Source organism: Manduca sexta, chromosome 17 (assembly GCF_014839805.1).
Source record: "Manduca sexta isolate Smith_Timp_Sample1 chromosome 17, JHU_Msex_v1.0, whole genome shotgun sequence".
NCBI classification, from domain to species: domain Eukaryota; kingdom Metazoa; phylum Arthropoda; class Insecta; order Lepidoptera; family Sphingidae; genus Manduca; species Manduca sexta.
In genome coordinates, this window is record NC_051131.1 from 7,433,094 (window position 1) to 7,460,810 (window position 27,717).

At 35.7% G+C, this 27,717-nt stretch overlaps 1 protein-coding gene across 1 annotated transcript in view; it reads left to right on the plus strand.

The window, feature by feature from the left end:
• The window catches only part of LOC119189562 (fibrillin-1-like), a gene marked incomplete at its 3' end in the record, with an annotated part of 40,691 nt that extends 12,974 nt beyond the window's left edge, over window positions 1-27,717 (plus strand). Inside the window, 26 exon segments of the mRNA XM_037439603.1 lie at window positions 3,465-3,526; window positions 3,938-4,139; window positions 4,228-4,332; window positions 4,412-4,528; window positions 4,759-4,890; window positions 5,147-5,262; window positions 5,458-5,707; window positions 6,188-6,453; window positions 6,523-7,258; window positions 7,592-8,764; window positions 8,851-9,060; window positions 9,166-9,459; window positions 9,543-13,199; window positions 13,305-14,015; window positions 14,100-14,291; window positions 14,446-14,628; window positions 14,758-14,889; window positions 14,982-15,702; window positions 16,304-16,479; window positions 16,573-17,481; window positions 18,863-19,000; window positions 20,776-21,549; window positions 22,382-22,525; window positions 23,074-23,148; window positions 23,500-23,577; window positions 24,397-27,717. Of these exon segments, the coding sequence (XP_037295500.1) occupies window positions 3,470-3,526; window positions 3,938-4,139; window positions 4,228-4,332; window positions 4,412-4,528; window positions 4,759-4,890; window positions 5,147-5,262; window positions 5,458-5,707; window positions 6,188-6,453; window positions 6,523-7,258; window positions 7,592-8,764; window positions 8,851-9,060; window positions 9,166-9,459; window positions 9,543-13,199; window positions 13,305-14,015; window positions 14,100-14,291; window positions 14,446-14,628; window positions 14,758-14,889; window positions 14,982-15,702; window positions 16,304-16,479; window positions 16,573-17,481; window positions 18,863-19,000; window positions 20,776-21,549; window positions 22,382-22,525; window positions 23,074-23,148; window positions 23,500-23,577; window positions 24,397-27,717 (14,869 nt within the window).

Here is a 27,717-nt window from a genome sequence, read left to right on the forward strand (position 1 = left end):
ATAGGACGTCACTGAATCACACAACTGATCGAATTGGAAAATGTCAATAAGACAATTAGTAAATGATTTTTTTTAAAATAACTAGTTGATACTTTTGATTATAGTTTTATTTCATGTTTACCCTTTGTCCAACACAGGTATATTTATATAAAAAAAATACATTAAATCTGATCAATAGTGGATTTAAAGTAGACAGACGAATTAAAAAAATATTTGTTAGGTTTAAATTGAATTTTATCGAGCGGATGAGCAGTAACTCGTAACGTTACCTGCTTAAACAGTCATTATGTTATAGTTGCCACCTGCGTATAAGGATAACATCTGTTTATTAATTACTTGTAATAAAAAAGGCAATCTTTAAATCACATAAATAGCTACGGGTGATATATGCAATAATTCTTAGTATTTCGTAAAATTAAAATATCTTACAGGTAATTATTGACAATTTGTACTGATTGGACCTACTTTTGGGGCATGACAGGCGAACATAGGCTACTGCGGCGTATATGTACAACCACAAGAAAAGACCTCGCGGCAGGCTGTGATTGAGATCACCACCAACTTGACACTGACATAAAAGATGATCCATTAACGCGTTCAATAGATATAAAGGAAGGGAGTAATATGATTTACATCGGGACTTTATTTACTAAAATAAAAAATTTGTTCTATTGTTCACCTGGAACCTTTATTATACAATATTATGAGCTCCCAATTATAGTTTTTTTGGGCCTTTCATTATGTTATTTCACAAATATTTTATCACAGAAAATTACTAATAGAGAATCACGTGGGAGTTTATTTCAAAATAGAGCTTTTACGCAGATTGTTTTTTGGCTATCTTGTAAAATCGACGTTTGTCCACTACGACATTTGAAATTTTCACCGACGTTATATAGAAAAACTATTTTGCAATTTTGGAGATGTTATTTTTTAAGTTCAGCTTTCATTATGTAGGATTATAACTTGAAATGGCTTTATAATATGGAGAAATGTAAATCTATTATGTGTAATGATGCGTGATAGTGCGCGCTGAGTTATGGACGATGTCGGCATATCTCAAAGCGAACGCAAGGCCACCCTTATACCCGTCCCGTCTGCAATAAAACTTTATCGAAGCGTCTCGTCTAAAAGCAGAGTCTGGCTGTTGCAAATAACGCCTGGGATGCGGTGTGACTGGCGGTTCTTAGCTTGGCTTGCGGTGTTACGTGTTGTTTCGTTACACTATACACGGCTACATACATAACTAATGTTGAGTGTTACCCGCTACAAACGGCGTGCGGTTTATTTTTTACTTATTGACGTCATAATGGAAAACATTTACATTCACGATAGTAAGTGCATCAGGAGTTTTTTCATCAAACGCCATAACAGTATATTTTAGAAGACGACGTAGTCGCTAATTTAATATATTTAATAACATGTAGATACGTTATGTACTTAGATCAAAATTACTCAGTGAATAACTTTATTTCTACCATTTAATTTTATGCAATAGAAGATATATAGATATTTAATTAATTATAATGAGTTGCAAAAGATCTTTAGGCATGAATTAAAATTAAAATACATTAGTCACCTCACCTTGGTGCATGGCGTGACCATAATGATAGAAAAATTAATAATATTAGACAAATACTTATACTATGAACTCAGACTGACTTTGAAACGTAAAAAATAAATTGATGCCGGTTATAGCAACTTATTAACCTTGGCGAAGATGAGTATTATATAGTTCTTTTGTAAGTTAATAATTTTTTTGCTACGTCTATGTAGGTATAAGCGGTGTTTATGGTAGAAATAGTAATAATATTCGGGCATAATACGGTATATGCATTACGTACAGCCTGTTGCTAATTTGTCAACAACAGTATTGACGTTGCGAGCAGAATCGATGAAATACGTACCATTCACACAGTAGCTCGACCTCGCAGCGCAGCCTTCGACTTTGTCGTCGTCATTATTTAAAGCAAAGTTGAGATTTTTTCTTATTGTTTTAAACAAATTTTGAATACGATTTTATGAAAATATGCACAAATATATTAGTATAATCGTTCATCGATATAAGTAGGTTTTAATAAATATGTTAATGTTTATTAAAATACCATAAAACGTATTGGAAATAGCGGTTTAAATCTTTGCCATCCGATTTATACTTGTAAACTAGTGTAACTAAGTTTAAAGTAATAAAACTTTGATTTTAAGTAAATGAGATTTAATATTTTTGGAGCTTTAAATCTACCGTCAGAAGGTTAAAGCTTAGGTACTTCAAATAATTCTTATGCCAAAGGTACCTCTGACAAACGTTTTTAAAAAGAGAACATAGCTATAGACCTTGCATTAAAAGGATTTCAGTTTTATTTAAAGAGGTTCTTAGTTTTACTGCAGTGTATAATAGAGATCTTTTAGGATTTTCAAATCTAGCAATACTTGTGTCTATTATAATATTATTTCTGGAAGTGCAAAATCGCACCCGATCGAAGCTAATCCAATCGGGTGGTGCTTCAATTAATACGAATTTACTTTATTATTTGCGACTCGCAAGATCACTGAATTATAATTAAAAGTAAATAATTATAATAAACTCTATCAAATTGTATCTTGGTTGAATTAATACATGTCAAGTTACTCATGTTCTTTAAAATTAACCCGATTGATAATTTTTTCTAAATGTAAAATCGTTTCTATATAAAATTAATAAATTTATACCAGTTTATGTATTTATGTAAAGAAGTGTTACTTGCACTATTCAAGGTGTTTGTTAGTCATTGGCATACATATCACGCCGTACTGTAGTTTCCTCCCCAGCATCTCATCTATCTTTATGTGTTTTTTTATAGTACAGTAGGTGTTGCTCGCGGCTTTGTCCGCATATAAAGTGTTTTGCGCTTTCAAAAATCCCTACATCCATGAAGCGATCAGTAGCACTATTTGTACAACGTTAGCAGATTTATTTGAAAAATCATAATAAAATATCTTAATATTTGTACTTCCTGTTGTTTCATCATCTTTGTTGTATATTTATTTTTCCCTACGGTGTTGATGTACAATAAAGTGTTTAAATAAAATAAATAAATAAATATTTCCTACAGTAACAAATTATCTCAATAAAAATTTGCCTATGTGCTAATATAAGACATAGTCTTTGTCAAAGTCCGTTCAGCGGTTTCTGTGTTTACGTCTAACATGCATCCAACCATGCAAGCATTTTTATAAATTTCCTCATTTGTAATTTGCCCATAGACAGAGTATCGATTGGCAACACTTAATCAACTATTCTTCGATAGTCGATACAATTATGTCGGTCTGTTCAAAATCGAACAAACACAAACGGGATATTTAATAATACTTTAATTTAGTTTCTTTAAAGTATGCCTACAACATCTTTCGGTTATGAAGTGGAGTCGGAGTCATATAAATATACCGTGTATGGAGTGAAAAGTTTTTTTTTTATTTTGTTGCAGAGAACATGCATCTAGACACCTTACCGCTCGTCGTTTGGACGCTCTTAGTCACAACGACAAATGTAAGTAATAGAAATAATTATTATAAGAACCAAATAATTATGTAAAAAAAAGTACTTAAGCAACATTATTTATATATGTGTTGCCACAAAAACTAAATTGTGACTATACCTAGAATAAATCATGCGTAAAATTTTACGCTCACTTAGCACCGTCTTACATTTATTTTAGTTTTATTTACGAACATTAAGTTTTCGTCTGTATTAAATACATAACAAATTCCTAAAATGCCTTATGGCTAGGGCTTAGGGTTTATCGATTGCACAGATAATACTAATCTGCGATTGTTTATTCTGATGCAATATCAGATCACATGTTGTATTACACTGACTTTGAAATATTTGGCAGCGTTTAAAAATAATGCGTTTGCTTCATAAATATATTTTGAACACTTCATATGTTTTGTATTACAGGTAGCGACACAAAGCCAATATGGAATAGGTTTAGGAATAAAACGAGAAGTATTTTTCTTAAATTTAGAAGACGGTTATTTTGGCTGTCAAGTAAACGAGTCAACACAAATATTACAGTTATATGAATTATCAAAATTGTGCGACGGTGTGTCGGACTGTTACAAAGCATCCGACGAGCTCCGAACAGAGTTAAAATGCACAGGTATTTGTAATATATTACTAATTTATGAAGTATTTAACATTTACTTTTAATCAAAGCTATTGTAAATGCTATGTATTGTTTATTTTAGATGATTGTACCAAAGAGGATGGCGCCCAGTGTATAAACGGTGCTTGTTTAAACGGAGTGTGCCATTGCAACGACGGTTTCGGCGGTTGTAATTGCCAGGAGCCAGGTATTTTATAGTGATTATTTATTGATTGAGTTATACATCATAATATATTAGCGATATAACATTTTTATTTTGTTGACAGATATAAATGAGTGTAAAGACAGACCATGTGATGTTTTTGCACATTGTACGAACACAGTTGGCAGCTTTCAATGTTCGTGCTTCCCTGGCTATGAAGGCGATGGTTTCACTTGCAAAGGTTTGTATTGACGACATTTTTATTCGTATTATAGTGAATCACTTGAACGAATTGGTGCCAAGACGAGCCTGTACGTTAGTGTATCTAATAAACGAATAGTTTCTTGCTGGACTAATGTTTCTCGTTAGTCGATATTTTGTACTGCACTGTACTTACCTTCAAATACGATGAAGTTAATTTACTATACAAGGATAAACTAATCAGAAATATTTTTGTAATTTATTGCACAGACATAAATGAATGCGAAGACCCAGCGATATCGTCACGTTGCGTTGAAAATGCAGAATGTTGTAATCTGCCTGCTCATTTCATTTGCAAGTGCAACCGGGGCTTCGAAGGCGATGGCGAGGAGGAATGCCGAGGTAACAATTACTATGATTAGATTTCACCCATGTGTCAGATAATATAAGGTTGTCCACATTAACGCATATATTGAGGTAATGTTATGTATTTTTTGTTAAGTTAAATAAAGAGAGAAGTAAATAGAAAAGATCGCTGTAACCATAATATACGTCATGCTATATTATATACGTTAATAGGCTATAATATTTATGTACTTAATTAAAAATCAGTTATCCGATGTTGCTTACAATATATGAAAACAATTTATTATTGTAGATATCGATGAATGCCGCCGACCTGGTGCCTGTGGATCTAACGCTCTATGCCAGAACAATCCAGGAAATTACACATGTTCTTGTCAGGCTGGTTACACTGGAAATGCTTTTGACGGTGTAAGTATAATTTTTTTTATAAGTACCGTACTATTAATTCAACAACAGTTTGTGTTTCCCAAATATTTCATCAATTACGTTTAAATATTTTACAATAGACCTATGGGGTTCAGTGTCGTAGTTGACTATTACTGTTTATTATAATATTATGTCGCTGTAATTGGTGTATGTCCTTAGTTAAAGCTATTTTCACAGTGTGTTGACATCGATGAGTGCGCGAACGACGGTGTTTGCGGCACGGGAGCAGTGTGTCGCAATGTCGAGGGCGGATACGAGTGCAGCTGCCCTCCTGGCTACGAGGGAGACCCGCGCGTTGCGTGTCACGACAACGACGAGTGCTCGCGCGTCACCTGCGGCCGCGATGCTTTATGCGAGAACCTTCCCGGAGCATACCGATGTGTCTGTCCACCAGGTTTTGAAGGGAATCCCGACGTACAGTGTACTGGTAAGCCATGGATCGATACGCCAATGGGTGTACCGAACGCTACCACTTAACGTCCTTTGTGGACTAACGCTTTTTGAAATCTAATTCTGTGAATGGTTCGCGACTGACCTGCGCCATGTACTACCGTCTGTGGACATTCGGTAGTCTCACGCTTCTACTAACATAACCGATCATGACATTCAAAATTTTCTAGATGAACTTAAAAACATTTCAGCATCAGTGTGCACCTGTATCGTCGGCAACAAATGACTGCGACGAATTTGGTCTCTTTGTATTCCGGCAGGCTGTGGATATACATATACTATGGTTATCCTTCAGTTTCATCATTTTAGTTGATTTCTCTAACACCCATACTTCAGTTGTGTATGTGTCTTTCTTCTACTTCTTCGTAGTGGCTGTCGGCGTATTTACTGGGTGTGTATGTTTGTTTGTAAGCATACGCGGCAGTTGTAATTAGACGTGCCTTATTTGTTATACCAGACGTGGATGAATGTAAGAATAGCGAGACTCTATGCAGCGCACACGCAATTTGTATCAATACTGCCGGAAGCTTCGTGTGCACGTGTAAACCAGAATACACTGGAGATGCGCGCGCGCCGGAAGGCTGTCAGGAGGTTGACGAATGTCAGACACTTGAACGGCCTTGTGGAACACATGCCATTTGCGAGAACGCCGTACCAGGATATAACTGTATCTGCCCGCAGGGATACAGAGCTAAACCAGACCCACAAATTGCTTGCGAACAGGTAATGTTTGATGCATTATGTTAATGAACTTACGTATACGTGAGGAATTATTGAACCGTTCATTTTCAGGTTGATGTCACCACCTTATGTAAATCAAACTTTGATTGTACTAATAATGCTCAATGTATTGAAAATCAATGCTTTTGCAAAGAGGGCTTCGACGCTAAAGGATCAGTATGCATAGATATCGATGAATGTTCCACGAATCGCAGTATATGTGGGGAAAATTCTATTTGCATAAATACAGCCGGAGGATATAATTGTGAATGTGCCATTGGTTTCGTGGGCTCACCACCGCAAGTGGCCTGTCGAGCTCCATGCGAGGACGTTAAATGCGGTGAACATGCGTACTGTAATCCTGATGGAACTGAAGCATATTGCGTTTGTGAAGAAGGCTGGACTTTTGACCCCAATGACATAGCAGCAGGATGTGTAGATATTAATGAATGTGATGCATCACTTGGACCGAATGGACGTTGCGGTAAAAACGCACTATGCTCAAACGTTCTTGGAAGTTTTACTTGTCATTGTCCTGAAGGTTATACCGGGGACGCGCACAAGCAATGTATAGATATTGACGAATGTCAGATCGAAGGTGCATGTGGTCTGGGAGCCGACTGCATAAACCGTGATGGCTCATACAGCTGTGAATGTCCTTCCAGTACGGTACCAGACCCAGACCCGCACGTGCGGTGCGCTGAAATATTTACTTGCAATAATGACAATGACTGTCCAGGCAATGCGCTGTGCAATCCAGACAAACGATGTTTCTGTCCAGATCCTAATGTTGGAAATGAATGCAGGCGTAAGTTTTCCAGATTTATTAATTAGTTTATAAATACCAGTAGTCCTCCAGTAGTCGAAATTTGACCGTTAAATTTAATACATTTGTAACACATGCATATAATTCTATTTCTTTTTTAAATATTTTATATGATATTTAATTATGCCAAATCTCACACTCCTCCGTGTGAGCAATATTTTTATAAAAGGATAAAGTGTTTCCTTCGTGTATTATAATATATATTAGAAAAACAAAAATAAAAAATAATTTTGAATAAATAAAAGCTCCTTTCTTTTTTGAAACTTCAATAAAATACAACATTTCTTTATACTTATTCAAATAATTTGGTTATAGATCCATGCGAATCTTTGGAATGTGGAAGCAATTCAGAATGTCTTCTTAATAACCAAAATGCTCAATGCATATGTCGAAGTGGCTTTACGGGTAACCCATCTGCTCCTATTGGATGCCAAGACATAAACGAATGCGACGATAATCCTTGCGGTACGGGAGCTGTTTGTAAAAATCTACCAGGGCATTATCAATGCGAGTGCCCCGCTAACTTTAATGGAGATCCATACGTTGATGGTTGCATACCTGGAAAAATGCCTACAGAATGTAGTACTATCAATCCTTGCCCTGAAGGTGAACAATGTATACTACATGATGCTGAAAATGTATGTATATGCTCACAAGGCTTTTCACGCAATAAAGTCACCGGATTGTGTGAAGACATTAATGAATGCACGCAGCATGGACGTTCCCCTTGCGGGTTAAATGCTATATGTAAGAATCTACCAGGAAGTTACGAATGTAAATGCCCCCAAGAATACAGTGGAAATCCCTATAAATTATGTGAAGTGTGCGATAATATAAACTGCCAATGTCAACCGCCGTATCAAGTGGTAGATGGGAACTGTGTCTTATCTGGCTGTAATAAAGATAACAAATGCGGTAAGGGAGCGGAGTGCATTGTCATTTCTGACGGAGTGAGCTACTGTGCTTGTCCGGCTGGATACTCATTAACTACTGAAGGATCTTGTGAAGACACCAATGAATGCACATCTGGACAACCAGCTTGTGGTTTTGGCGCTGAATGTGTTAATACTGTTGGATCTTTCATATGTAAATGTCCACCAGGCTACAGCAAAGACCCCATCTCAGGGCATTGTGCACTAAATCAAAAACGTTGTATTAGTGACTCAGATTGTTTTCCGAATGAGAAGTGCATTCAACCTGGTAAATGTGTGTGCCCTCCGCCATTCTATTTAGACGTTTCTGATGGACAAAAATGCAAAAGCCCTTGTGAGCGGTTTACTTGTGGCATCAACGCTAAATGCACTCCGAGTGATCCGCCCAGGTGTATGTGTATGACAGGATATGAAGGAGATCCGTACACAGGTTGCACCAACAGGAACGAATGTCACAGTTCACCATGTGGGTACGGTGCTATTTGTCACGATAAAAAGGGTGGATATCAATGCGACTGTTCACCAAATATGGTCGGGGATCCGTATAAAGGAGAATGTGAGTAAAATCTTAACTAACGTATGAATAAAATAACCCTATCATAAAGTGTGTGCATTATTGTAGCAATGTAATCGACTTTGCAGGTACCATAGGTGAGGAACCGATGCAAAAACTATTGTGTAGTAAAGATGATCAATGTCCTAATACTTTAGCATGCTTGAATCGGACGTGCGTATCACCATGCAGCAGTGTTTCATGTGGACCGAATGCATTTTGTGAAGTAGAAAACCACGCTGCCTGGTGCCGTTGTAACCCTGGATACACTAAACCTGAAGGCGGAAAATGCATATCCGGTAATTAAATAAATTAAAATTTCTGATAATTTTATTTCTGAATCTTTAAAATTATACAAAATAACTGTCCATATATGATTACATTATTTTTTTCTTAAATTTTAGGCTGTGATACTTATTCTTGCGCTACCAGTGCTCAATGTATAATATCGAAAACGGGCCCTACATGTATTTGCCCTGAAGGATTGATTGGTAATCCATTCCCTGGTGGAGCATGCAGTAGAGATGTTTGTGGACCTGGTATACCTTGTGAAGAAAATCTGACGTGTGTTTCGGGACGTTGTCGCCAACGTTGCGATGGAGTTGTATGTGGTGTTGGGGCGTCATGTGTTGAAGAAACTGGAAGATGTGTTTGCAACGCTTTCTTCGTCGGTAATCCGGATTTGTTGTGTATGCCACGTAAGTAAACATATACACCTATTGTCTAGTTTGTGAAAAAGTTTGTTTTTGAACATATTAAGAATAAAGTTATTTTATTACAGCTGTAGCTCCTCCGGCTTGTGAACCAGAATGTGGTCTAAATGCACACTGTGTCTACGGACAGAACAACATTTGTAGATGTAATAAAGCATTTACTGGAAATCCCTATATAAAATGTTTGCCACGTAGACAAATAACATGTGCCACTGCAACTTGCGGTCGTAATGCTGTCTGTCAACAAACAAAATCACATGTAGAATGCTTGTGCCCTCCAGGTTACATAGGAAATCCTAACATACAGTGCACAGATATTGACGAATGTACTAATAGTCCCTGTGGTGAAAATGCAGTGTGTATAAATACGCCAGGCGGGTTTAGTTGCATATGCAAAAGTAGATATGTTGGCAATCCTTATGAATTGTGTTCACAAGTTTCTGTTTCAAAATGTATTGATGGAAATATCTGTACTTGCACACACAATGCCACGTGTCCTGATGGCTATATTTGTGAAAAAACTAAATGTATTGATATATGTCAAAAAATTACCTGTGGTCCTAAATCTATCTGTCAAGAAGGAGATTGCCATTGTCTTCCAGGACATACTGGAAATCCTAAAGATCTTCAGACCGGATGCGTTCCTGACGGTACTTGTTTGGTGGATGGAGACTGCAAGGACTCGGAAATTTGTTTCCAAATAGCTAAAAATAATCGTAAATGTGTTGATTCGTGCAGTAAACTTCAATGTGGACCAAACACTCTATGCATTGGTGCTAACCATCAAGCTCATTGCATATGCGCAGAGGGATACATAGGAAAACCTACCGATATTAAAACAGGATGTCATTTGACACAAAGAGATCCAGAAGTAGAATGCAATGTTAACAGCGATTGCAATGAACCTCAAGTTTGTGTGTTAGTAGACGGATCCACTAAACGATGTTTGGATTTATGTTCAACTATAGCGTGCAGTGCAAACGAAATTTGTAAAGTAGTGGCTGATACAGCTCGGTGTGAATGCAAAGACAATTTCTTATGGAATCCAGTTACTTCTAATTGCGAACAACCTTCAACTCCAAATTGTAAAACTGATAGTAACTGCAACGATAATCAATCATGCCAGAAAGACGCTCTAGGTGTCAAAAAATGTCAAGATAGTTGTTCACTATTTACGTGTCCGGAAAATTCTGTATGTATAACAAGAAATCATAAAAGCCAATGTGAATGTTTGAATGGATTTGCTGGGAACCCTAATGACCGTGATGGTTGTATTCCAATAAATAAAAACCAATGTTCAGACGATGTACAGTGCAGAGAAAATGAAATATGTAAAAATGTCGGCGATATAAAAAAATGTATATCAGCATGCCAGCATATAACATGTGGGCCGAACGCAATATGTGTTACCAATAATCATATTGCCAAATGCCAATGCCCATCTGGTCCGTTCACTGGTAATCCTAACGACTTAGAAAAAGGATGTCAATCAGTACCATGCATTTATAATTCGGACTGTTCAACCCATGAATTATGTAACCGTATGACACATACATGTTCTAACGCTTGTATGGAGGATTCTTGCGGCCTCAACGCAGTATGTATAGCAGAGAATCATAAAACTATTTGTCAATGTCCTAATGGATATAGAGCAGATCCATTACCCGAAGTTGGTTGCAAAAAACTTGAGGTGTGTGACCCGAATCCTTGTCATCCTACCGCTGTATGTGAAGCTCGGCTATCAACTTTTGATTGTAAATGTCCCCCTGGATTTATAGGCGATCCGTTACACGATGGGTGTCGTAAACAAGGCGAATGTGCCAATGGAGACCAAGATTGTCCTTTAGAAGCAGTGTGTGTGAATGATCGTTGTGTAAATCCTTGTGATGGAGCTTGCGGACTTAATTCCTTATGCAAAGTGGTAAATAGGAAACCGATTTGTATGTGCCCTGAAGGATACGAAAAAGTAAAGGATAATGCCTGCAAAAAGAAAATTTTATCATGTAACGTAGACAACGATTGTGGTCTAGACATTTGTTATGAAGGTCAATGTTTCCCAACGTGCATGAATTCAAGCCAGTGTGAATCTGGTGATTCATGTGTCAAGAATGTCTGTACAACCGAATGCAGTAAACATACACAATGTGCAATCGGGCAAGCTTGTGTAGAAGGCCATTGCTTAATTGGATGCAGAAGTAATAATGACTGTCCTAGTGAAGAAGCATGTGTCAATAATAAGTGCATTAATCCTTGTTTATCTTCTAGAGCATGTGGCCCAAATGCAATTTGTTCAAGAAAAAATCATAACATGACATGCGAGTGTCCCCTTGGTTTCCAAGGTGCACCTACGCCTCAACAAGGTTGTGTTAGACGTCCAACCTCATGTACTAAAACATCGGAATGTCCTCCTGATCATATGTGTATAGGATTCTTATGTCAAGTACCTTGTCAAGATAACTCAGGATGTGCTATTGGCGAAAAATGTAATGATAATAAATGCCATAAAATTTGTCACACTAGCACTAATTGCTTACATGGAGAACATTGTAGTTCAGGCATTTGTCTACATGGATGCAATTTGGATTCTGATTGTCTTAACAATCAACAATGCGTCTCGGGTAAATGTAATTGTTTGAAAGGCTTCGATCTAACTCAAGACGAGTGTATTAACATAAACGAATGTCTGACTAATCCGTGTCATCCATCAGCACAATGTGTTGATAATTTTGGTTCCTATAAATGTGTGTGCCCTGTAGGAGCTGTCGGTGATCCTTACATGACTGGATGTTTATTGCCTAATCAATGCAGAGGGGATAACCAATGTGAAGATTCACTGTCGTGTATAAAAGGAAAATGTTCAAATCCGTGTCAGACTGATATCTGCGGATTAAATGCCGTATGTACCGTTTTCAAACATCGAGCAGCTTGCAATTGCAATAAGGGTTATCTAGGAAATCCATTTGATAAAAAGATTGGTTGTTTCAAAGTCGAATGTGTTGAAGATTCAGATTGTAGCGCGGATAAATATTGCAATACTAAGAAAAATAAATGTTCAGATAAATGTGAAGAGTCTGCCTGTCAGGGAGGCACTTGCAAAATAGTAAATCATAAAGCATCTTGTTCCTGTCCAGTAGGATACCAATTAAATAAGAACATATGTGGAGACATAAATGAATGTCTGAATAACCCGTGCCCATTAAATGCAAAATGCTTAAATACTAAAGGGTCCTATAGATGCGATTGTATAAATGGAACAATATTAGAGGCAAATACTGGCAACTGTCGTCTACCCGGAGAATGCTTCTCGGATGAGGACTGCTCTGATAAAACTAAATGCCTAAATAATTATTGTATCAATCCATGTGAAAAAAATTCTCCGTGTGGCGAAAATGCTGAATGTGTTGTGGCGAATCACAAATCTATTTGTGAATGCCAACCAGATAGTCAAGGTGACCCATATGATAAATGTAGTAAATTTGAGTGCACGAAAGACAGCGATTGTCCGACAGAAGAGGCGTGTGTTAACAATAGATGCAAAAATCCATGTAGTATCCCTAAAGCCTGTGGAAAGAATGCTGATTGTACTTCTAAGAGTCATATTGGCCAATGCTCCTGTTCACCCGGATTTTCTGGAGATCCAGTTCTAGGATGTGTTCCGATCCAGTACTGCACCGATGACAGCAAGTGTTCATCTGGAACTAAATGTATCGAAAACGTTTGCGCCAGTGAGTGTACAAGTCTTATTCCTTTCTTGAATTTTGTACTTTTTAATTCATATTATTATAATGAAACCTATAACGTTTATCTAATCTATACAATGTCTTTTTTAGGTGTTTGTAAAAATTCGCGTGATTGCTTAAGTGACCAAGTATGTATCCAGGGAACCTGCCGAGTAACGTGCCGCTTGAATGATACTTGCCCAGATTTTCAGTTCTGTCTTAATAGAATTTGTTCAAAAGAAATACACTGTTCCTCAAATGACGATTGTCTTGACGATGAACGCTGCTCTTTAGGTAGAAATGGAATACCACAATGTGTTAAAGTGTGTGAAAGACATCCATGTGGTAGACAAGCAAGCTGTGTCGGTAAAAATCACGAGGCCTCGTGTTTCTGTGTTGAAGGATTCTTTGGTGATCCGCTTAAAGGATGTAAAAGGAAGGAATGCGACAATGACAATGATTGTTCCGATGATAAATTGTGTGAAAAGAACACGTGTAAAATTGCATGTTTAGTAGAAAATGATTGCGGAGAAAACACTATTTGTTCCTCTGAGAAACATAAACATATGTGCTCATGTCAACCTGGCTTTACCGGAGATCCTTTAAGAATCTGTACTGAAATCAACTGGTGTGCATCTAAAGCTTGTGCTAAGGACGCAGAATGTAAAAATACCAAAGATCGTGCAATATGCTCTTGCCCAACGGGAACTGTCGGGGACCCGTATACAGAAGGATGTCACAAAGCACAAGAGTGTCGATTCAACAGGGATTGTCCGGCTGGTGCACGTTGCGTTGCTATTGATGGTATTAGGAAATGTGCAGGTATATGAATTAATTTTTGTTTCTTGACTAGTAAGAAACTATTGACGAAAGTATTTAACCTTTCATATTTATTCGTTGTTGTAGATGTTTGTGAGAACGTAAAATGTGGTATTAATGCAGAATGTGTGGCTTCAAGGCACACAGGTCAATGCAAATGTAAATCAGGTTATATTGGATCCCCAATTAGCGATAAAGGATGTAGACTCCGAGACGTATCGTGCACAAGTAAAACTGACTGTGTTGATGGTCAATATTGCCATAAGGGTCTATGTAAAGGTAATAATTTACTCGGTAGCGTTAATTTTTAATTTCTTGTCGTAAATTATATAATTTTGTTTTTTGAAACAATGATTATAATTTTTGAAATGACATAAATAATGATGAGCATTACATTATTTGTAATTTTTTTAAATGTGCAAATTACTTTTAGGCTTATGTCTTTTGGACGAAGAATGTGCTTCAAATGAGAAATGTTTCAATGGTCAATGCACTGATCCTTGTCAATTAGAAAAGGCCTGTGGTTTGAATGCAATTTGTCGTACAGCTAATCACGTGGTACAGTGCAGCTGCCCAGCGAGTTTTACTGGAAATCAGGATATGGAATGTGTCAGAAGTAAGTAATTTTTTTCTTTCATCGTAGAAACATTTTTTTATTATGTTAAATATTAACTAGTTTTTGTTGTTACGTGAAGTATTTTTTTATAATATAAGTTAATAAATATAAAAACAATTAATTTTATAGTGCCGCGACTTTGTGGAGCCGCAGGAGAATGTGAGGATGGCCATGTGTGTCAAAATTCTATGTGTGTTCCACGGTGCACTGTAGACGACGAGTGCGCTTTAAATGAACGATGCATAAGCGGAGGTTGTTTGTGTAAGTAATCTTTTTATCAGAATGACCAATGTTGTAAATTCGTAATATTGATAATATAATATATATATATATACTATATTTATTGATTTCAGTGACGTGCCGCCTTGATAACGACTGCTTCTTGGGTCACATATGTTTGGGAAAGAGTTGTCAATATGGCTGTAGACACGATGAAGATTGTGGGCCCGATGAATTTTGTAAAAACAACTATTGTCAAAATCCTTGCAATAACGATATAAATCCGTGCGGACCTAACACCTTATGTTCTGTACTAGACCGAAAAGCATATTGCTCTTGTTTAGAAGGACTTATTCCAAATCCAACACCTAACATAGGGTGTATTCGTGCTCCGTCGCTAACTTGCCGCATGCATACAGATTGTACAACGGGATGGAGATGTGAGGATGATCGCTGTCGGCCTGCTTGCACAAAAGATGGCTTGCAGTGTTTGCAAGGTGAAAGATGCGATTCAGGAGTATGTCGATTCGCGTGTACCTCAGACGAACATTGTTCTGCGGATGAAATTTGTGATGGACGGTCCTGTACCACCGGCTGTAGATCAGACTCGCAATGCTCTAACGAGCTTGCTTGTATATCTGGTCAGTGCGTTGACCCTTGCATAGAACCATCGACTTGTGGTGCTAACGCATTGTGTAGCACTAAACAACATCGTCCGGCATGTGCTTGTCCACCGAATTTAGTGGGAGATCCCAAAGTAGCGTGCCGAAGGGTACCATCACCATGCGATTCAAACAAAAACTGTCCCGACGGATTTAACTGTTACGGAGATACCTGCCATCCTTCTTGCAGAAGGTAATGTTGTAGTCAAATTAGTTTTAAATAGGAAACAAATTAATTGATAGTGCATAGCTGTAATTTTTACAATGGTAATAATTGGTTTTGATTATATTCATTATAATATATCTAATATTAAGTCTTATATCGTACTCTGGGGTCGCTATTAAGTGTGTGATTGTTGGCTGCATTTATATATCGGAATATAAATCACAATCATCGGTGAATTTATGACATTTTTGCTTATTATGTAGACTTCTCGTGGGAAATGCGAGTAACAAAATAGAGTATTCATTGGAAGTACAATTTAATTACAAATCGTCACGCTTGTACTTGTATAAACAGTATAGCAATATGGAGTGACGGGTTCAGAATTTCATCTATGTAGCTTTCCTTTGTTATGATTACAGTCTATGATAACGAACATTTCACAATGATTACTTCATTGAAGAGTCACAACCATATCCTTGATGGTTTTCAACAGGTGTCCAAAATGATAGAGTCTAGACCCCGCATGACACGTAGCCATGGATCTGTTACAAAATAATTAACCATATCTAGCATTAAAAGCAAAAATTTGCTCGATCGCCAACATATTATATAGTATTTATATTTTCAGTGACGGAGTGTGTTTATCGAACGAAAAATGTGTCCGAGGTATATGTAGAGGTGTATGTAATAGCGACGATGTGTGCGGAGATGGTTATATATGCGACAATCGTATATGTAAGCAAGGCTGCCGAGATGATAACGCTTGTGCTTCAGATCAAAGCTGCATAAGGGGACAATGTAAAGGTAAGGACATAGAGTTTTGAGATGTTATACAACATATATACGTATAAAGCGTTATACCTATTACATCGATTATTTATAATTTTCCTCTCGTAGATCCATGCAAGCAGGGAACGTGTGGAATTTGTTCAGACTGCGTAGTTCAAAACCACCGAGTGCAGTGCAGCTGTTCTAGTAACTATACTGGAAATCCACTTGTTGAATGCAAGAGGAAAAAAGTATTATGTGATGGATTCTGCCCGTGTGATGACAGTGGCTACTGCATTACTTTATGTGAAAATAACGTTCACTGCCCTTGTGGCGAAAGATGCTTCGATGGTGGTTGCAGATCTGTATGTTCCACTAGGAATAAATGTCCCGAGAGACAATTGTGCGTTCAAGGAGTTTGTATACCCGGATGTAATAACGATGGCGACTGTGGTGAGGACATGTTATGCTCTTCAAAACTTTGCGTAAATGCCTGCCTTCAAAAATCTTGTGGAACTAATGCTATATGCTTAACAACTCGGCATCGTGCTGTATGTAGTTGTCCCAGTGGATTCTCAGGAGATCCGCTCAAGGAATGTAAATCTTATGAATGTCTGAAAAATGAAGATTGTGGTTCAGACGAAGAGTGTACTACCGAAGGAAAATGCAAAAATGTTTGTTTGGGCGCGTGCGGTATTAACGCAATATGTAGATCTGTTGACAGAACCTCTCAGTGTTCGTGTCCACCAACTTATTTAGGAAATCCAAAAGTCGAATGTACTAAACCTACGGCTGGAAGCTGTTTGCGCAATCCTTGTGGAATCAATGCACGCTGTCGCGATTTCGAAGATGGCAGCTACGAATGCACTTGCCCACCTAACTGTGCTGGTAATCCACAAAGACAATGCTTCTGTGGCACTATGGAACCTTGTGCACATAAAAGTTGTGGAATAAATGCACAGTGCCGTATCGATAAAAGTGGTGTAGCCCAATGTTACTGCCCAAGAAACTATCCTAACGGAGATCCAAATATAGAATGTAAGTAACTTTAATTTCATTACTGTTTCATTATTTATTCCAGAGGGGGTTAAGATCATATAATGAATATATTATTGTAGATAATTGCGTATATTGAATGAGTAGGTATAGCCTAAATCGCATAAACGCTACACGTGGAAACTGCAGAAATATTTTTTAGATTATGTAGTAGTTAATTATAAATAAGTCGGTAAGTCAAAAAGCGTAGGTTATTATAACGTTTAGCAAATACTTTTACGTTTGGAAACAATATTTTGTTGAGATGCTCCTCTCAGTAAAACGACGCAATAACCCTATTTTAGAACCTATCCATTCTCAATTTACGATACACAAAGAAAAAAAGAATGAAAACCATATTTTCTCAATATTTTATATATACTTTTGTTGTTTCAATTATTTTTATAATGTAGATATTGTTTCTTTTATTTCATAATGAAAATCCCATTTAAATTGTTGATTCCGTATAGTACCCATCATTTTAATTTGCAACCAACACTATCATATAAACAATTTATTAAAGAATATGTTGATAGTTTAAAATTTCTAACAAAACGTAATTTTTTTTAAACAAATTATTCATAAATCTTTGTATATTTCCTCTCGTAACTTATAATATGCCGTCAGAAGCAGGGATGTTATGGATATGAAATTTCGGATCTGGAGACGGATATGGATATAGGAATTAAATTATATCGGTTTCGGGTACGGTTACGGATATGTAATTATTTCGGATTATCTGTAAGTTTCGGATAGTTTCGGTTAAGGATATTAGATTAAAATAAAATAAAAATAGTATGTAATACAGTAGAGTGTCGATTACTAAATATCGTTGGTCCTCATCGTCGATTAAAAATTATCTGATGAACTAATTATGGAACATGGGTGTTCTGAAAACCACTGTGTTTTGCAAAAAACATTAACTTGATCTAAAAATGTCGAAACTAACCTCGACTTTAGACGCATTTCGACCGAATTTAGTACGTAACACAACACTTTTACATACTTCACTTTATTAAATGAAGTACCTACTCATAAATAAAAAAAATGACTATTTATGAATGAGGTTATGTTTTGACTAAAACTAACAAACAAACTATACAAGATTCACGTGGCCCATGAGCGGTAAAACAAAACCTGTCGTAACATATTATCCGTTACTTATCCGAAACTTTTGTAACGGATACGGTTACGGTTACGGATATATTTTTATTTCGGATATCCGATAGTTTAGGTTACGGTTACGGAGCTCCATAACATCCCTGGTCAGAAGTAGGAAACGAATGCTCAATGGATAGTCAAATCACATAAGGTTCAAGTTTTATTGTCTTGAAAATTATTAAAAAAGTATTTTCAGAGATAATCCTATTCATATTATTTACAGGTGGTCAGGAGCGTAGTAAAGTTGACTGTCGTACTACTGGATGTGGTATTAACGGAGAATGTTTAAGAGAAGGGGCGGAATTTGTATGTCGTTGCATACCCGGTACGGAAGGTCAAGCTGATATCGAGTGCCATACTAGTGAGTATATATATTGCCATCATTTTTAATGGACACCATGTATAAATGCACAAATTATAAATGGTTCAATAGACTATCGTCCCCGTAGAGGAGAAACTTATTGGTCAGGTTATTTTATAGTTCTGTACTTAGTCAAAATGAATTTTATTATGAGGAATATATTATGCTTATTCATTGTAATGGGAATTACCTCTAAAAAAAGAAGTATACCTACCATCCATAAGTGAGATCGGTCAACATTTCAAAACGTCATTTTTGTTTACACTACTAAAATAGTGTAATACATGACGTACGTAACAAATAACCTGCGAAAAGAAATATAATAGCTTGTTTTGTTTTGTATAGATTATGAGATATGTCATATGTAGGTACATCAGAATGGTCAGAGCTACATGCTTTTAGGTCATGTTTCGTATAGGTACAGATAGCGGCACGAATCGTGAACACACTCGTGATTGGTTTATTTCACGTCCAAAACGCCAATGTTTCACATAATTTGTTCTTTAATCCATGCTCGTTGTCTATTGCTTTACATATGTGATGTGGCTACTACACATTTTCGTCAAATTTGTACATACTCGAGCTCGCCCCACCACTAGTCATCTGTACTCATGAACTTGTGCCCTGTACTTCTAAATCTGTAATCGTTACTTTTTACGGTTTTACTATTAAGTTAATCGCTCTATCTCTGTTATCAAAACATGTTCATAGTTGAAATGATGAACCTGTAAATTCGTTGTTCTAACTTGACAAGTTAATATATGGTGCAGGGACGGATCCAGCACATATGTGATAGATCTCACGTATTTGAGATCCGGGCTGAGTAGATAGCACCACTGTGTATATCTCTGAAACTAATCAGTATTGAACAAGCAAGCATTTCCGTGTTTAAGTATTGTAGTAATTATAATTCTCAACTACTATTTTTACTTCTTTACTACTTTTAGGATATACTCACCTCACGCATTAGCTTCCATTACTGATCAATATTATTGCAGTAAATTTTTAAGTAAACTAATTGTAGTTTGCTTACCACCAAATTTATACTTATGTTATTTGATAAATTTTGTTACATTATTTCTTTTTATTATATTGTGCACTTAGTAAATAACGATATTTTTTTACCTAATACTATAAACCTTAAAAAGTACGAAATAGTATCTCCTCTACGTGCACGATATAGGAATCATTAGGTTACAAAAAGCGACATTGATGCATTACAGCAATTCCTCTAGTGTAATTACAAATTTATTATCTTCCTACGATTTAGTGTAAATATAGTTTTTTGAAATATTACAATAAAAAAGCAAGGGGATGGGTGTTCAGAAATATGATAATATTTCCCTAAATGATGTGATAAAATCATTTGCAATTTGTCGTGTCTTAGACGACATTAGTTCCGCAACAAGAATATATTTAAAATTATACACAAATTAGTCTCATCATTGGAATTTATATAAAATCCTTTTACATAAATGTCGGTGTCAATTTTCATTTTAAATTAGGTATTTAAAATGCAAATTTTCATGTATACCTTACAAGTAATTTAGTGGAAGCATTCTCACCGTTCGTGCTTAAGTTGTCAAATCGTCAGTAACATTTTGTTCGGCTTCATGTACATATTCGCTTGTATTATAATATACCGTTATATACATATTCCTGATCATAAACTATCAGTTTCAAAAAAAGCATGCACTGTCTCGTGAGAAAGTTTCCTCTTCGCGGCTGAAGGTACCGCTCTTTCGACTCTGCTTTCTTCTTTCACATCTTCCTAGGTATTGAATGCACGAGCGACAAGGATTGCCCCCTAGACAGAGCGTGTCTGAGCCTACACTGCGTGGATCCTTGTACGGTGCGAGGCGTGTGTGGTGAAGATGCACTCTGTGTGCCCCTCATGCATAGAGCTCAATGTTCCTGTCCGCAATGTTACGTAGGTCAACCGCGACTAGCTTGCCGTTTCGACCCTACCTGTAAGCCCACTACAGACACCAATATAACAATCTCCTGCTCTGAAACTAAGCCATGTCCGTCTAAATTGGCATGCGATCTAAGCACGAATGAATGTAGAAATCCTTGTTTGAGTTATCAGAATTGTAGACCGAATCAAAAATGTGAAGTTCGTGACCACAAACCAGTCTGTGTATGTCGCAACGGCTTCGCTTTGAACGAAAGAGGCGAATTGACCTGTGCCCCAGAAAACGCTGAATGTACAAGAGATGAACAATGTCCATCTAATGCAGCTTGCCGAAATTCTAAATGTGTGAACCTATGCTTGACATCGAAAGAACCCATGTGTTCTAAGGGAAAACAATGCGAAATGGTAGACCATCGAGCTATGTGTTTATGCGTTGAAGATTGCCATCCCACGGCTTCAATATGTTTAACAGACAACGGCTGTCCTAGTAACTTGGCATGCAGAGACTTTCAATGCAAAGATCCATGTAAAGGAGCTTGTGGTGGCGCTCCGTGTTCCGTGGAAGATCATCATCCCGTATGCAAGTTTTGTCCAAGTGGGTTCACAAATGATGAAAAACATGGCTGCATTAAAGGTAATTTTACAGTGAACGCAGAGTACAGATATTAATGTTTAGTGTATTAGCGTCTTTTATGAATCTTAATAATCTTTTGTTCTTCATTATTACAGGAAATTATACTCTTTGATTTCATGCGGCTCTTTCTTTTCTCTATCTTTTTTCTAGCATGTTCATATATTATCTTTTTTCACAGTTTGAATTTCTTCTTCGTCTTTCAGGTAGAATTGAAGCGTTGGTATTGAATGTTGTTATGTAAATAATAATTTCTAATAGCAATTTTTCACTTTGTTTACACTCACCATTTGGTATTGGATGCGCTATAATTTCTCCTAACGCTTGTTGTCGAAGCTTTTGCACTAATATGAAATGCAACAAATCAGCCACGAGACAGAGTTTGCAGTATTAAATTAAAATGCCTCCTACTGACCTTACGTTTTAAGCATTATTTATACAGTAGATCATAAGTGTGTCGATATATTACGTAGTTTTATTTTGCATCAGATAATACGAGTAGATACAGCAATGTTTAAAATGTGTATTTAAAACAAGTTTTTTTATCATTTTTTTTCTAAATAATCTTCCTATAAAGAAAATATAAAACTAAATTATCTTTGATGGTATGTAGAAAAAGTATAACGCAATAAATATTGACTAGCTGGAAATATCGTGTTTACAAATAAATGACTGAGTTCTGAGGTAAAAAATATTAAAAAAAATACACGTCGAATTGGTAACCTCATCCTTTTTTTGAATTCGATTTAAAATAGATATTTTAAGAATATAATCATTAAAGACCTATCGTTGTTGTTTTTTTTTTATATAATATAGCATGTTTTAATGTGTGCAGCTGTGGGGTGTACTTCTCATGAGCAGTGCTCTCCGTCGCTGGCGTGCACCGATGGCCGCTGCACCGACCCGTGCTCGCAAGGCGGCCCCTGCTTAGCTGGACAACATTGCGCGGTTGTTAATCATCAGCCAGTGTGCTCTAAAGGTGTTCATCATAATTCTTACACAAATACACATGCGGTGTTTTAAAGCTAGGATTTTCTAAAACATTCTGTTTTTGAACCAATTTAATATAATTAATAATTTAATCATTATTTTGATCTAAAAGTATTATGTTATAGTGTAAACTCACTTTTGATGATTCTTAGATTCAAAACAAGACATTTATAACTTATTTTAATCTTGAAAAAATATTAAAATCGAGAAAATTTGGATTGTTTGTTTGTAAGTTTTACTATAAAGTATGTATAATAAATGATTACTTAAAATACACTTATACGTAGAAAATAGATAATGATATTTCGAAGAATATCATACAGTTGCTTTTTTCAGAACAGTCCTCATAATTTTTTACAGTTAGGTTTGAATCGCCGCGTGTACTTGTTCGTCAGGTTCCTCCGCCCCTAATGTTTTTATTTAACTATTAAATTAAGCTTATATGCTATACTCATATGTATAGTATTATGTAAAATATGCTTAAATGGATTATATTATTAATTGTATTTTATATTAATATGTTTTAATATTTTACAGTATGCCAATGTCAATCGTCAGCAGATTGTGCTCGGTTTCCAAATAGTCAATGCGATGGTTGCAATTGCGTCCTGAGTGAGTCAAACAATATATTATTTATATTTGAGTATTAAACTTATCTGTTACATTTTATGTTGAAAATAAAGGCATAAAACATGATTTTATTATTTATTTATTTCTTTACAAAAAAATACATCGGATCTACGAAGTTTCAAACGGAAGAGCTGAGTATTGTTAAATACTTTTAAATAAAAATAATACTTTTACAGTGTTTTTTTAAAGATACCTAGATGTTGTATTTTTTCCAAGTTTGACACTCTTTGATCATGTTTGTGTAATGACTATGTTTTAGCATTTTTTAGGATGTATTATTCGAGTGTTTGAGATAATGCTAAGGGTAACATTGTTTTTTTTTTGTTTATACAGAAGATCAGCCTGTAGCAAACTGCGCTCATTGCCGCCCGGGAGTTCCTTGCGATCCGTTCTCTGGCGCCTGTATGGAAAGTAAGTTATTTAATTACACCTTAGTCCGTATGGAAATAATGTGCTGATAATAATTTTAACCGTGCTAATTGTTATGTCTTACTTACAGTTTAAAAAACCTAAATACAGGATCACACTTTCTATATTTTTATCCAATCATAAGTTTTCATATTATGTTGATGTATCGCGGACTCGTATTATAACATTTGTATGAGTCCGACACTACCAGTACCATAATGAGTGAATAGCAAGACTAACTCCAGATGAACTGGTTATTGCTATAATTTTAGCGTACCCACCATTTGTCCGATAAAACGCCACAAAGTACTGGCCAAAATACCTCGGCAGACCCGGCATGCATACACAGGCGAATCGTAATGCAACCTCGGTATTTGGAAACACTTTAGGACAGTGTCGACATGCAGTCTTAAAATATCTTCTGCTCGTGCAACTTTAGTTTCTATCTTCTTCTTGTTTTGTCTTATTTGAAATACGTTTTCGGGCTTTATCTATATGGTAAAAATTTGGCTTACTGTAGTAAAGTAAATATTGTATTTATTTGTGATATATGAAATTTATGTAGACACATTTTATCTCTCCTTTTGTTACATAGGTTGAGATTACTTAAATTTTCCGCTATTTTTATGGGCTTGGGTTTCATCTTTAAGTTTTTATTATTTTAAAAATGTTTTCTTTTTTACATTTTTACTTTATTACTAAACTGTTTTAGGATCAATTAAATCAGTTCCAATAGTTATGTTGTGGACATATTATAGTTATATATATTTTCCAATTTTTTACAAGTTTATTAACAATTTTTTATTGCGTTCCTATTAACAGATGATCGACCTAAAAATATCCCACTAACCGAAACATACTCCGATATCACAAGTACCACAACGGGAAGAGCTAGTGAAGTTACGACTGACACTATAGTTCCCACTTACCGATCGACAAATATAGTAGACCATACAGATTTGAATTTTATTCTTTCTACAACGACAACTGACACCACTACTGACTATCAAAGCAGTGAAATAACTACATCCACATTACTATCTAGTAAGTTAACAACCCTCACACCTACAGGGGATATTAGGGGAATTCCTACGGAAGGCTATATGGCTGAGTACGATAAAACAAGTTTGGATACAGATATTTCGGATTCTACAACCTACGGCCGGGTCGGTTTATCATCTTACGAACCAACACAACGTTTTGATATCAATCTAGATAATATCAACACTTTTACGGAAACAGCACCCACGTACCATAAAATGACAGAAGCAACTTTATACTTAAAAACATCAACAGATTCAATGGCCGAAAGTATTGATAACTCCGATCATGAAAATTCAAAAACAACTGATAGTAGTGTATCATACACAACTACGGAGATGCCAAAAGACTATTATTTAGAGATGAATACAGAAAGTGTTACATCAACACACTATAAGAAGATGACACCCAGTGAAATTGGCACAGAATTATATTCCAAAGAAGCAACAAAGACATCCATAAATATAAACGACATGAAAAAAAGCACAATAAATAATATGGAAACTACTACACATCAATATTCGGTCGTTACTGATACAAACTCACTTCTTCCGTTTACTAAACAATTTAGTACACAACATTCTAATATAGAATCAAACACTCTTTCTCGAATTATAACTAATGACTATGATACAACTACTGAATCTAATATAGACTTGACTACTGAAACTGCTAATGTTGAAATACTGGTACCCTTTTATAATATCACAACAGAACAAACGTTATTAAAAGAATCAAAACAATCCATTACTGAAATGTTTAATGAAAACACTACAAACAAAAATATACAATCTTCTTCTACATACACTTTTAAAAATGAAACTAAGGCAACTACCATGTCTACAAAAGAAAATGTTGCAGATATTTCCCTAAGTACAACTCAGGAACCTTCACAAGGCATTCCAATGAATTCATTTGAAACAACGACTGATTTGTATATAAAATCTTCTATTCTTAGTTACAGTACTGAAACAGTTCCAGATTTAGATTATACCAATACTAAATTATGGAATACGGAAAATTTGCATTCGACAACACAATTTTCCAATAGTGACGTTAGTACAATCAATTATAAAGACAGTACTTTTAAAGATATAGTTAACAAACCAATAACAAACGAATATTCACCTAAGATGCATACGACACAACCTGTAACGGAAAGCACTACCATAGAATTCGATAAATCTTCTAAAAAGTTAATCACTATGTCTATGAAAAGTTCCACGGAATCGTTTATGAAATCTTCATTTCCGTCTGTCGAAAATAAAAATACAAAAACCCCAGATAATCAAAGACAACTCAATAATAATTATACTGCAATAATGCAGTTAAAACCTACATCTAAAAATATTAGTAACATACCTCCAATGACACCCAATTTAAAGAACAGAACGACTGTAGTAAATATTGAAAAAAAGGACACATTTACAACTGCTTCATCCATAATGAAGGGTACACAACTTATTGTAGATAATGATTTGCAAAACGCTACCATTACTGAATCCAGTATTGAAAAACAAAATGATATGCTATTTAAAGAAACTGATGAGAAAGAAATTGTAGTGTTAGCTAATGGAACAAAAGTAAAAACTGTTAAATCGAGTACTGGAAATACAACTCCTTCTGTAAATTCGGTCTCTACAACTAGTACCACAGAGAATAGTGCCATATCAGTGATTTCAGAAAATCCTAATGTAGCATCCCAGATACATCATAAACATGAAGAAACAGCGGCTGCTACCGTCAAAGAAATAGGAAATATACATTACACTCAAAAACCACTAACGCGTAAAGATATGCATACCACTGCAGATGACTTCGGTTTAAATAATTATAATCCGTTATCTATTACGATAACTGCTGAAGAACGTAGTTCGACTATAGAGCATACTACTAATACTTATGATACTGATTATACTCAATCCAAATATTTTGTCTCAACTGAAGAAGAAAGTAGTAGCACTCTCAGAGGTATTCCGAAGGAAAAAAATAGCAGTCTTACAAATACTAATGACACGAAAAAAAATAGTGATCAAATGGTAGAAACAACTACATTGCATAATATATATACATCACAAGATACTACAGTCTCTCATAGTTTAGAACAAATTGAAAAAGGCACAGGTATTATAACCACGAGACAAGCCGATAATATCGAAAGTATGACAACGGGCAAAAATAAGGACTCTAGTAGTAGTACGTCTACAGAACATGCGGAAGTAGTTATTTTAACTACTTTGAATGGAACTCGACTACCTATTACTGAAGAACCAGTTCGTGGAGATCAAAGTAGTGAGAACCCAAATATTGATTATACTGAAAGCAATTCTTCTATTTTAACACCAGATGGAGATGACACATTTAAAAATACTGCAATAAACATGACGTATACAACTAAATCCCCAGATAATACGTTTTTAAGTTCTAGACAATATGATATTACTACAGAAACAACTACCGATAATGTACTTATTAATTCCTTAAACACGAATATTCCTCAGAAGGAGGATGAAAATAATCAAATCACTGATGTATATAATGATCGATTAAAATCATTTTCTACCAATTCATACGATGATATTACAACACAGAAACATTCCGTGTTCTCAGATTATAGTAGTTTAACTATAGATTTAGAATCCACTAGCGACACATTAGCAACAAAAGTTCATACAACAAAACTTCCAATTAAAAGCTTGGAAGACATTACTGAAATGACTAATGCAAATCTGGGTCAAACAAAATATCATGATTCTGTCACAGAAATAAGTTATACAGAACAGGCATCTGTCGTTACACAGGTGCAATATGAACATAAATTAGTAACTGACGCAGACGGCGGGGAAACAAAATTTTCTAGTAGAATAAAGACAGAGCAGAATTTGGATATAACTACCGAAAACATGATAACCTCATCACACATTAACGAGGTGATGGAAAAGGTACATGATAGCAGAAAAATTACAAAATTAGAACAAGATAGCACTACCACTGCTATGTATGATGAGAAAATAGACGACACATTATATTATAAAACATCCACAGATAAAAGTAGTGATATGACTAATACAAACAGTATTGATGTGAATTCCAGTCAAACTG